This window comes from Pleuronectes platessa, chromosome 2, assembly GCF_947347685.1.
Source record: "Pleuronectes platessa chromosome 2, fPlePla1.1, whole genome shotgun sequence".
Taxonomy (NCBI): domain Eukaryota; kingdom Metazoa; phylum Chordata; class Actinopteri; order Pleuronectiformes; family Pleuronectidae; genus Pleuronectes; species Pleuronectes platessa.
The window spans coordinates 3,514,018-3,527,118 of record NC_070627.1 but is presented as its reverse complement, the minus strand read 5'-3'; the positions used below and the strand labels follow the sequence as shown (position 1 = coordinate 3,527,118).

The following is a 13,101-nucleotide window of genomic DNA, read 5'->3' as shown; positions in this document are numbered from 1 at the left end:
ATTTATATATGATAGTAATTATACCAATATAATAGCAGTATATAGTAATAATAGCAGCAACAGTATATATAATAATAATAATAGTAAAATATAATAATAGTTCCACACCTCATACAGATGATTGAGACCTTGAGGCAAATTCTAATACGGGAATATGGGCCACACCAATTAAATTTGATGAATTGATGAATTGATTGATTGATTGGTTGGTTGGTTGATTGATTGGTTGATTGATTGGTTGATTGATTGGTTGATTGGTTGATTAGTTGATTGATTGATTGATTGATCATGCTCTGGCTGTTTTTACAAGTGTGCAAGATGGTTAAAAGTGTTTTTAAAAATCCTATTCAGCAAACCCCTCCGGCTGAGTCACGGCTGTTAATGCACAAGGTTCGAGAGCGTCGACCCTCGGCTTGTAAACAAACAAAGCTTTAGATAAAGGATTTGAGTCAGAATTACTGCTCACTCTTATTTATTTATTACATACACCAAAACAGCCCACCAGGTTTCTTCTTCTTCTTCTTCTTCTTCTTCTTCTTCTTCTTCTTCTTCCAATTTTATTTCAGTGAAACAGGAGTTTTCCAGAATTTACCTTGAAAGAAACACCGACACAGGAACCAGATAACGTGGAATCTGTGGAGAGACACATGGGCGGAGCTCGGGTTGCACAACACCTCCAGCTCCTGCAGCTTCATACTTTGCCCCGAGGAGACGGTCACATATCTCCACACCTTGGAGGCCCCTCCCCCCCCCCCCCCCACTCCCCCCCGAGGGCGAGCAGTTTGGCCCCCAGGCAAGCGAAGGGCTGTGGATTTCTCACGGTGCCACTGAAGCCTGCACTGTTAGTTCAGTCTGGGTTTGAAATGATGATTTAATGTTTTACGTGAGCAAGTCTGAGAGAAGACTGAGATCTCTTATTGGTTGATATATGGATTTTCTAAATTGTGCACATTAATGCATTCAACCTGCTTTTTATCTACAAGTATTCATACCAAGTATAAGTGTTGCCCAATAATCATGATAACTAGTTTGACCCTTTCAAAACTCCACCTGAACCCGTATTGATCAGTGTGAGAGGACAGAGTGGAGCCACCCAGATGTTTCCACTGGTTCTGGATGATTAACCCACTGCTCACCTTGACCCATTAGATGATTTATGTGATGTCACCTGTATCCCCATGAACCAACACTTTGTTCCACTTAATGCAAATCTATAATAAGGGTCTCCATCTATTATCTACAGCCTCTGAGGGTCGGAGGGGGAAGGTGGAGACAAATACCAGCTGAGGTACATCCTGAAGAGTCCACCTGCGAGTCACACACACACACACACACACACACACACAAAACCATTCACACCTATACGGCCAATTAGGATTCTCCAAGTAACTGAACCTGATGAAAAAACATTTTAAAACATGTGTTCTTGGTTCAGCGATTTGATTTAAATGTCATTATTGGCTGAAGAGGTGGATTTGGTCGTCTGCTTATCAGATGGTCGGTGGTTCGATTTCCATCAATGTGTCCGTGGGCAAGACAATGAACCCCAAACTGGAGGTCAGACTAGAACCACTGCTCCTTCACATTGAAAGTGGTTGGGGGCATCTTCCATTGGGAGTTCACATGGGACGTCCAACTGGGAGGAGACCCAGAACTCACTGGAGTTATTATATAACCTAACTGGCCTGGGAACATCTCAGGAGAGAGGGATGACTGGGATGTCCACCTAGCCAGATTAATGACCCAGGCCCGGATGGCAAAATGTAATAGAGATTACGTGTAATATATTGTTTAGCTACATTACGAGAATCCCACTAATTGTAATAAGACTAAACTGTATAAAGATATAATGCTAGGATTTCTCTGTTTTACTTTCTTTAAATGGAAACATTCAGTATATGACACTGTGCACACGCGTGTAATAAACCAGACAGACGTTGAACTCTCAATTCATTCTTTAATTACATTTTTTAAAAGTGCTGCTTGGTAAAGAACATAACATTTCTTTGAGGATCCTCAAATTAAAAAATAAAAAGGGAAAAATAAACCAAAATAATTTATGATACAACAAAAATATTTACATAAAATAGTTTTTATTTAACAAAATCTGTACAATATTTAAACCACAAAAAAAAATAACCACAATACAGGCCAGAGTGCGGCCAGGTGGAGGTAGGTTTATAGATGCTAAGAAAACATATATCTGCTGTCTTGTTAAAACCTCGACGCTTCTTCAGAAGGCAGTTATCGTCAGAGGACATCTTTTGAAAGAGGATTGGAGACATTTGGAAGAAAAGGCCAAGAAGGCGAAGCCATGAGGTGGAGGTAGACAAATCTTTAACCAGACAGCGACAGAATCAAATCACAGAAACAGAGGGGCCTGAAGGAACGCCCTCTTTTCTCATCAGTTCTACCAAGCTGAAGGAGGAAGAACTCTATTCTTAAAAACAGGATGCATCTTAAGACATTTGACACAAATGAGCAAAACACTTTTCCATCTGCGCATTTCATAACAAAACAGCACGTTCATTGATAACATTGGCAATAATAGATATTCAGGATAACAAATGGCATTCCGTTAAATACTCAACCCCATTATTGAAAATTTTCAAACCTCAGATCCAGCCCATGGTACAAGTTCAACAAAACACCCGATATTAAAAACAGATACAACAGGTTCCTGGTGAACACGTACAGCCTTAAGTTTAATGTTTTTACCTCCTGACATCATTACTCTGTCAGCAGCAGTTTGGTTTTTACCATGTGATCAAAGCCACGTCTGACTGGGCACAAAGTGGAACGCCGTCCAAACTCGAACAACAGGGGAATGTTGGTCAAAGTCAGTGGCCCCCCCCCCGTTGATGATGTCACACAGGATTCAAATGAGGTCTTTGCAGTGGACAGAAAAATCTCTTTCCCCGTCAACCTTGTTATTCTCATGATCACAGATGGAGACACAATCTAAAAATATGTTTAATTTCCAGCAGTTGTCATCAACGAGGGCCACAGAAGAACCCTGAAGCCATTTCCACTGGATAACGGTTGTTTCATAATAAAAAAAATCTTGACCGTTTTCTATTACCTCACACTTGGCAAAATGGCTACCCTACACAACTAAATGTCACAGTGATGCCGCTGTTGCAGCGTCCCCCCCCAATCAGAACCGTTAAATAATCTAAAGGTTCTCCAGAGCTGTTCTGTCCCGACTTTTGCTAACTTGCTACGACTCGCGGTTCAGTTCACGTCCCAGTTCAGCCGCCTCAAAACCTGAATGAAGTTTAAATATGGCTAAGTCCAAGTCTGAACAATTCATTACAGACAAACAGTTAAATACAAAAAACCTAGTTCCATTTTGAGAGAACACACACAGACACACACGCACACTCTGAGGTGAGTGAACTGTTGGGGAACTGAACCGATGCATTGTTATGTTTACAGAATCAAGTATTGTCATTAACACACATTAACCTGATAACAGAGTGGTGCTGGGCCCGAGGGTCCTGCCTGAGGCCACACGGGGCTGAACGCACAATGAACAACCTCAGTCCTGAACGGATCAATTGAATTAGCATTGGAACTGGAATTTAAGTGGAAGTGCCGGTCGACCAAATAACTCCGGAGCCACCAACACACACACACACACACTGGTCAGAGTGGAGGGATAACTGGTTAGTATGGCTATAAGACATCCTGAAAACACAATATTCAAGTTTCATTCGACTACTCAGCTGCTGTGGCTTCCAGTTATTTGACCCAACAGACACTTATCACTTGTGCCATCTTACACCTGCCAAAGTAAAAAACACTCCACAACATACGGACACAATTAGAAAAAGATTTCGTCTTTGCATTTCAACGTGCGTCCTGCCACACTTAAAAAAATAAAATATCTGCTTGCTCTGTCCTCGTCTCGACTGTAAAAGAAAGACCCGTCCTCCGCTCTACAACAGTCAGCAGTCAAGGCATGAGAATGATCAACTCTGAGGCAATGAGTGTGTTGCGTCTGTCCAAGGCAACAGTGAGTCCACACAGTCCGGACCCATTGTTGCCATAAAGTATTTGAAATGTCAAACTTTGTGCGCTGCTTTCAGCATGACACGCCATCCTTTATCACCGCCCTCTTTGTACAAAGTCTGTCCCCCCCCCTTCCCCACACACACACACTGTCTATACATGGTGGTTGGCCCAGGGTCCATTAGCTGTGGAGCCTGTCCAGCCTGGCTTTTAGCTCTTCCTGTTTGTCTCTCAGTTTGTCCCTCTTGGATTGCAGCCTGTGGCCCTGGTCCTCCAGGTTGTAGATACAGTCTCTGGCCTTCTTCAGGATCACCACCTTGGAGGCCTTGTCATTGTGCGACAGCTCCGGCACGTTGTCGCGCAGGCGCATGAAGCAGTTCTTAAGCTCGTTGCGTCGCTGCCTCTCCATCACGTTGTGAGTCCGTCGCCGCTCCTCCTCATCCTCCGTCTCCGCTGAGTTCCTGGGCGAGTGGTGGTGCTGGTACCGCGACGAGGAAGACGAGGAGGAGGAGCTGCGAGAAGAGTGGTGGAAACGAGAAGAGCTATCGCTCCCTCTCGAGCGCTTGTTGGACGAAGAGGATGGGGGCGGTGAGGCGGGGCAGGGCGCCGCGTAGTTGTGTTGCAGCTGGATCTCGATGTGGTGGCGCTGAAGAGCCCGTTTCTCCTCTTCGTGCCTCTGCTGGCGGGTGGATAGATCCGACAGGGGGGGGCGAGGGGAGGGGCTGGAGGAACAGCGGACGACCGTCACCACGTCAATCTCTTCTTCTGTTGGGGGGGGGGGGGGGGGGGGAGATAAGAGAAACTTGGGTTAGGTTCTGGCGTTGTGTGGTAAATCTGCTCAGTGGGGGTGTGACGACATGTCAGACACACTGACACCAAAACAAAGAGTGTAGACACTACACACAGCAACACATGAGGGACTGGGTCAGTGTACAGCTGCAGTGAAAATACACTTTTCTGCTGTAAACACACGTAATCGTTTGCAAGGTGACTCAAGATTCCACCAACACTCTGTTTCTACTGAAAATAGAGCACGAAAACACAACTGCCTGTTTATGTAATGAGGAAAGGAAGTAGAACAGCAAAACCATGTATCCAGATAAAAGGTCTTACATTATTTAAAGTGAATAAATATTAACAATGAGTCATAACAGAATTGCCGTTCTGCCACTTCCTCTCGGATTCATAGCCAGGGAAGCCACAGGGCAGAATGACTCATTAGGAAGTTAATGGACGAAGCCACAAACGTTAGCGCCACAACTGTTACCGCGGCTCATGAGTCACTCACACACGCCCTCAGTCAATTATCTCTTATAAAACCTCTCATCTACTGCTGTCAGTCAACAGCTTAAGCCCCGCCCACGCTCCCCCAGCGCCCTCCAGGCACAAAGCCTCCTGCAGATTACAGGTGGGCGTTCTGGGTCCCGATAAGCTGAGAGCAAAGAACAACTTGGGCTTAGTGCCACTAAACATTAACAGTGATTTATCAATGAAATGCATGTGGAGGTGTTCCGGGCGAGGTCTGTTTATACTGATAAGATTCACACTAACAAGGCAGGAGTGAGATTAAAGACTATCAGCACTGAAACATAAATAAAACTTAATCTTTACAAAAATGCAGTGTTTCATTACAAATCTAATCACCACTTATCACCAAATCATCCAGGCTAAACTTTTACCAGAGTTAAAGCACAAGTGCAAAGAGGAGAAGTTCGGAACTCACCAGAGTCACTGGATGAATAATTGGACAGCTCGCCACCAGTTGATCCGTAGTCCGATGTGGCCTCGCTGGGCTCCTGAGCGTCCATCAGGTTCTGGCAGTCCAGGGTGGAGCCAGCTATCTCCTCAAAGATGCTGGTGTCGATCTCAGACAGCAGGGGGCTGGAGCCGAGCACGGTGGAGACCAGCTTCTCCTCCAGGCTCTTGTCTGCTGTCAGGCACTGCCACAGGCAGTCCTCGGTGTTCTCCTCCAGAGGGGAGCAGGGCTGGCTGCCCTCGCCCTCCTTCTCTCCAGCGTCGGAGTGGAAGAAGTCGCAGTTCCAGGTGAGCTGCATGTCGTGGTCCTCCAGCAGGATGTCCGACACATAGCTCAGCTGGTCCTCCTTGGACAGGAGCTTGCTGCTGCCCGCTCCGGCTTTCATGGGAGGGGACTGGGGGGGAGTCGGCAGAGACTGGAGGTCCTTCATCAAACTCTGGCAGAAATCGTCGTCAAAGAGCAGCGGCTCTGTGTAAAGCCAGTCCTGCGACTGACCGAAGCTTTGCAACATGTTTGCAGAATCTGAGAGAACAATCATAAAGAAACAGGAGAAGTAGGATCAGAGGGGTGGACCAGGTGAGGAGTTTAAATCCAGGAGCTCAGCACAGACCCCTGGAGAGCAACAGGGTTAATCACATCAGCAGCAGCTCCTCCACACTGAGACCCAACAGGCACTGAGCCCCTTTTAAATGTGTTTACATCAGTGTCCCCGCCCCACGGCCCCATGGGAGGAGGCTCATATATCACTGAAGAGTAACAACCCCCACCCCATGACATCACAGGAACAGCTGGGAGAGACTAGACCACAAAAACTTTACACCTCTTTTCCCCCAATTTACATTTTCCCCTTCTCTTAAAGTTAGAGGAAACACCCACAAGGGGAGCAAGGCTTTGTGATGACAGGGAAACAACACTGTTATAGAAAAGAGATGGGGGGGGGGGGGGAGAGAACTCTATCTTCCTCCTCTTATAAAACCTCTGGTGTTGCTTCACACACATATGACCAAGCAGTTCAAACTTCACTGCAGGGAACACACACACCAACAAACACACAAACTCCACCAGCTAAAGTAAATAAACTGCTTATATCAACACAAATGACCTTTTAAAAGTCATTATGCACGATGACAGTTAATATTTGGAGTGTACAGGATTTTCTGCAACAAAAAAAAATTTAAAAAAAAAAAAAAATCATGCAAAAGTTCACATTGCAAAACGCAGAAAAACGAATTAATGTTTAAAAACAACAAGAGCAGCGGGTGGAGGAGACGGAGACGAGTCCAGTTAGTGATGGGGGGGAAATCCCCATGCTGTTCCTATGGGGTGCAATGGAATGTGGATGTATAGCAGGAGAACAAAGCAGCAGTGTGTGTGTGCGTGTGTGTGTCTGTGCCTGTGTGTATGTGTGTGTCTGCAGACGGTGCGTCTCTCCCATCACTGCCTGGGTAACCCGAGCCAAAACTTAAACACACACCAGCTAAATTAGGTAATTAACAGTGTTTTTGTAATGACATCCCCCCCACTGCCTCAACACTGAGCGACTGTTGAACGCAGCCGAACGCACAGGCTCGAGTGACACGAGTGGAGACCGAGTACAGCTGCTCGGAAACACGAGTCTGGGCGAAGGGAATTTGAGAAAAGCCCATTTTCTGAACGAGTTTCTGAACGCAGGTCCGCTTCAGCGCTAGAGCCGCCGTACGGTTGCATTGGACGCATGTGCGTAACCCAGCCCAGATTGAACAGCTGCGTCAAATCTGGGCAAAAATTCCACAACTCCCTCGTAAAACGGCTCGAAATGAAAAATGTACTTCGCCAAGTGGCGTCTCTGGGGTTGCTGGAGGATTCCGCGTCGAAAATAATCCAGTGGAAATTAATGTCAAATTGCCAGCGAGGCTGAGGGAGTGAACCCGCTGCAGGGTCATTTAAACCCAGCATGGGGAGAGACACGCCGGGTCCCCACGTGAAAACCGCCCGCTCTCTCCCATGCACCATGCGCAACGACAACAACCGCAAACGCACAATCAACAAATTATGACACAAATAAAAAAAAAAAATTATTAAAAAAATAACCACAATTTTAACATCAGCCCATGGCACACATGTTTTAAGTTGTCCGACATTAGAGTCACGCAAAGCTGCCTCACCTCCAAGAGTCCGTGCGGGGAGAAGAAGTCACAACCACCGGGAAAACCGCGTGCGATCCAGTAAAGTCCACCGGGAGCTACACTATGGAGCCGACGGGGTTTTCTACGCATGTGAGGGTGAAGTCGTTGCGGGGAACCATCGCCTTCGTCCGGCGCAGCCTCGGTCAGACACAGTGGGTGTGGCCCAGCAGTGGCTCACACTTTATACGCCCACCGAGATCCGCCGGTGTGCCTCCGCGGAGAAATCGCGCCAAAACGGTGACACCCCCGGGGGGTCGTTAACGGGAATCGAACCCACCGCCGGTAAATTCTCCGGCGGCTCGTTGGTCAAACGAGTCCTCGCGGGGGAGACCGGGAACGGTGGATTCACGGCAATCCCGCGGCGAAGTGCGGGTCTACGTGCGGAGGGATACTGCGCACACAGGGATTCCTGGAAAATGGTGGCGGCAAAGTTAGGACAGAAACACACGTGGACCGAGAGGAGAAGCCGGGTGTCTGTCCGCCTGTCTGTCCGCCTGTCTGTCCGCCTGTCTGTCCGCCTGTCCGCCTGTCTGCCCCCCCCCCCCCCCTCTCTACGAACTCTGCGTAAAGTACGCAAACAGCGTAGACTGTACACAGCTCATCGTTCACGAGACGTATTCACGAAAAGAAGGACAAAGTACTGCGTTGCATTCAGGGTCAATGGTGCCCGTTACAAAAGCAAACTTAGTCGGTCATGGCGGAGGAATGTGGTGGTGCAGTGTGTGAGTCTGTGTGTGTGTGTGTGTTGGGGGGGTTATAATGCAGGTTAACGGCAGGGACCGTGCACGGCGAGCTCGTCCCGGCTTTACCTTTAACTGTAGTAATGTGACGGAGGCACAGAAAGGGAGGCGTTCGCAGCCACGTTGGAAATTGTTGCAGGAGGATTTCACCATGCGTCCATCCATGCCCGGCTCCTCCCTCCCCATCATGCTTCTACTACTACTACTACTACTACTACTACTACTTACTACTACTACAATAAAAACTCACTCCATTTTCAGCCCATGCACAATATACAACTCCTCTGACCTATGTGCATATTATTTGTATCTATTAATTTGCTCTGAACAGTTTATAGATGTAAAGGCTCATGTAATATCTGTGCATAATTTTAAATTGACTTTTTTTATTTACAGTTTGTGCAGGATCCTCTGACGAATGTGTGTGTGTATATGTTGTGTTGTTTTTGCAGTAAAAAGGTAATTTGTATAGTCTCGTGTTACATGTGTGTATATATTTTTATTTAACATTTTTTACTTATTTACTTCCAATGAGAAGTTTACTTACAGTTGTATAGGATCCTCTAATCTAATCTAATCTATGCACATTTCTTTTATTTTTAGTTATGTCACCTTCATTTAAATGCCCTTTATAAAACCCAACAATATATCAAATTAATAAAAACACTTTGAATGATAGGAAACATTACAATAATTGTAAAACTAAATAAGAAAATGACAAAATGTAGATATAAAATATAGTTTGTGAATCGGGATGAATGAACTCCACAGCAGTCCCACTCGAATACCGCAGTCCACACACACACACACACACACACACACACGCACACAAACACGCACACGCACACGCACACGCACACACACGCTCACACGCCCCACGTCTCTGCTCTTGAACAAATCACGTTACATAACGGACGGGGATATGCCGGTACACGTGCAGCCGCGCCGGCCAATCAGAACACGAGTCACGTGAGTTCTCAGCAGCACAAGGATCCTGTAACGGGGGGTGGATCTTACACAAACACACGCGCACACACACAAACACACACACACACACACACACACACACACACACACACACACACACACACACTTAGATACACATCCTCACCTATATTATTGCCTTTGATATGTAACATGTGCGGGTTAGTAGGTCATCTGATAATTAACCAATGCATATAGAGATAAACGCCACATTGTAATTAATTATAATTTTTTTTATATCTAAACTTGCAATATTAACAATAATAACACAAAGACCTTCTGCTGTATATTCTGTTAAAGTGGTCAAAATATGCATGAAGTCTGGTCTGTGTGTGATATAAGGCTGGTGTGTGCAGCTGCATCACAACCCTGTGTGTCCTCATGCATGTAAATAAACATGTTCTTTGTTGTTGTTGATCACTGTGAGCGATGCACGATGCGTTCTGCTCTCCCAGTCTGGCCGCTACACGCTGTTTTTATTTTTTTCATGAATCGACACAAAGGCAGAACTCGTCATCATCCCACCGAACTGCACTGGGTTTATAAAAACCAGTAAATGTGCCGTTCCACGCTCGGAGGCTGGGCTTTGTGTGTGGAGCAGCTGATGTGGGGCGGATCACAGCAGCAGAGCAGGACATTTTGTAAGAGCAGCGAGAACCTCCCAGACAAAGAGGAGCATCAGTGAAGAAGTGGGTTAATGTGCCACCTACAGGACGACTGGCAGACTGACTGACTGACTGGCCTGGGATCAGCCCTGAATCCTCAACCTGCTGTCTGCTGCCTGGAGGGACTGGCTGGTTTAGATTCTGACTAACTCCCCGGGTTACATAACTCTCCGGCGTGTCATCTGCGTGAGTTAACGTTCCAGAAGCATCTCCACCATCTAGACTTACTGGGTCTTAAATTAGCCACAGTTCCTGGTAGGACCCACTTAAGTCCCTGTGGGCCACACGCACACGTGGAATCTGACATCACGCTCATCGGAATCGATGGTGAACAAAGTAAAAGGAGGTTTTCAGACCTGGTGTCAACATCTGTTCTGAATGAAAAGAACATTTTCACTCAGGTTCAGGACACACAGAGCATGTCAGGGGTTGATCTATTCATTTTTTTTAACACTAATACTAATAAGTCAGCTCTCTGGAGGCTGTATGTTGTTGCTTATTCACAAATTCAGTTTCTATCTGACAAATAAAGTAGTCAAATACATTTTTTTTAAGGCAGCAGGGGAAGCACTGTGAGAGTTTCCAGCAGTAACATTGAAAGTATTCATATTGGACGATTGTGGGCTTCACGTTTTTAAACCAGATGCCAACAGCTCAAGCCAAGAATTAGAGTTTCATTGGAAAGTGATGGTGAGGCATTCTGGGAAGTGGAAAGAGGACTGGCACGCCGGAGTTTGATGCAACAGACCTGCAATTAATGTTGTTTTTACACCACAATCATTTCCTGTAGCCTTCACAACACTGTACTTTCCATACACAGATACATACTGGAGGGAGAAATGATTCTGAACATAACTCATGGTTTTGCCGAATGGTCCAATATCAGAGTTGTTGTTCTACAGAAGAGCTTGTGTAACAGTTCTGCATAGGAAACCTTATCTGTGTGTGTGTGTGTTGTTTTTGTCCTGGAAATAAGCAGCTGAAGAATTTTTCAAAACACAGTTTGCATTAAAAATATTAGTTTAATGTTGTTTAAGCACAAAGCTCATATTCTTAAAGTCAGGCCCCCGTGCACGTGGTGGGTTTCAAACCGGGTGACGGCTGAAGTGTAACCGGAAACAATCATACACGTGGGAATCTTTTGCCAAGTTGTGAGCGATTACATCACAACTCAGGACCTGGGTTTGGAAAATCACATTTTTAACTGCTCTTTGTTTTCATGAGGCACATGTTGAAACTCCCCGGATGGCAGTTACAGAGCAAGTGAGCCAGAACCAACAGTTAGCGCCAGATCGGCCGCGGCACAGGACAACAAGGCAGTGAGTCACGACAGCAGTTTGGTATCTCCATGTGAGAAGAAAAAAAAATGGTGCAAAGCAAATTCTTCACACGATTAGATGAAATACAAAGTCAAGAAAAGACAGACATTTCACGAATGCCACAAATTCCCACGTATCTGAACGTAGCAGTGGCCACCGGTCACTTCCCATCGGGGGGCGAGCGAGGAGGCGAACACAACATCGGCTTTGTGCGGCGAGTCGTGGAGTCAAACTCCGCTGAACTTTGACCTGCGATATTTGCTTTGCATTTGCATATGTGAAGCTAATGTTGCTGGAACACATGAACCCTGTTGGGACCAGAGAGCAGATACAAAGGGAAAGTACTTCCTTGTTTTTTGGGTCTTTCTAACCATGAATGTGTCCGTGGTTAGAATCCCTCTGAACGTGCATTATGGATGTCACTGTATATGAGGCCAAAGTTCATTTTAGTTTTAACTTCCACTGCACGGTTTGGTTGGAAATTAGAGAAGTGAGGAAAACTGTAGTTCACTCAGCAGCTCTCTGTGTTCTGAGAAATGCTCTCATCCTTTTTTTAACCTGTTATGAACCCTGGACGTCTCCTCTGTAACTGGAACCAGTCATGTCTCTATTAGGATCGTATCTCAACTGGTTTACAGATTGTGTGTAACTTGATCAATTGATGTCTGAATCGAAACACACAACACAGTTTGTTGGTCTGTGGCTCCTGCTCGGCTCTCCATCGGCACCTCAGTTGCAACGGGATCCTTTCTGGCCGAGGAGGTGAAAGGTTAATCAGCTGTTTGACCGACTAACCGACTGACTGGTTGACCGGCCCAGTGAACTCTACTGCACAACAAAGCCCTCAGGACAAGTGCACAGCCAAACCACAGGGGGGGGAGAGACGGTGAGGGAATGGGATTACCAGTATGTGTGTGTGTGTGTGTGTGTGTGTGTGTTGGTCCACCGTGATCTCCTCCTTATTAGGACTCTTCATCCTGCAGTGTGCAGACAGACAGGCTGCAGCGGCTTTAATTAGAAAGACGCACATACTGAATAAAGCTTGCTCTCTCTCTCTCTCTCTCTCTCTCTCTCTCTCTCTCTCTCTCTCTCACACACACACACACACACATCACTGAAGAGGGTGGTTCTCAAACTCTGGTACGAGGGCCAGTTCTGGATCAGACATCTTATTATTGTATTTGATAATTATTACTATTATATTTCATTTTACTACTCTTATTTATCCGTGAATCCTCATTTCGAGTTTGAGACTTTCACATGGTGAAGTGAAGTGAATGTGTGAAACCAGGAGTTTATGGTCTCAATGTCTAGTTTCAAGTCTTTTTCAATACAGCGGGATGATCATTTAGTTTAAATATGATCCAATACGGAGAAAAATAAAGCAGCGTAAGCATTGAGGAGTGGGTACCATGTAATTGCCCCCCCCCCCCCCCTCCCCTGCTCCTCTAAATATGT

General features: G+C 45.9%; 1 protein-coding gene across 2 annotated transcripts; it reads right to left on the bottom strand.

Annotated features, from left to right (window-relative positions):
* Positions 1-1,937: 1,937 nt before the first annotated feature.
* On the bottom strand, positions 1,938-8,086 carry mych (myelocytomatosis oncogene homolog). 2 transcript variants are annotated; one of them, XM_053439837.1, is made up of 3 exons: positions 7,915-8,086; positions 5,738-6,292; positions 1,938-4,779 (listed from the first exon to the last, which is right to left on the bottom strand). In XM_053439837.1, exons 2-3 carry the CDS (start codon positions 6,279-6,281, stop codon positions 4,196-4,198), a joined length of 1,128 nt encoding a protein of 375 aa, XP_053295812.1. In that variant the 5' UTR covers positions 6,282-6,292; positions 7,915-8,086; the 3' UTR covers positions 1,938-4,195. The 2 variants fall into 2 exon arrangements, with proteins under 2 accessions (XP_053295812.1, XP_053295805.1); XM_053439830.1 differs by lacking the exon at positions 7,915-8,086 and having other exon boundaries at positions 5,738-7,879.
* Between the last annotated feature and the right edge of the window lie 5,015 nt (positions 8,087-13,101).

Excerpts from the sequence above, each read along its gene's own strand:
- mych (XM_053439830.1), bottom strand. The coding sequence starts at position 6,308 with ATGATTGTTCTCTCAGATTCTGCAAACATGTTGCAAAGCTTCGGTCAG. Across the intron at positions 4,780-5,737 it reads TTATTCATCCAGTGACTCTG|AAGAAGAGATTGACGTGGTG; the intron begins GTGAGTTCCGAA and ends CCCCCCCAACAG.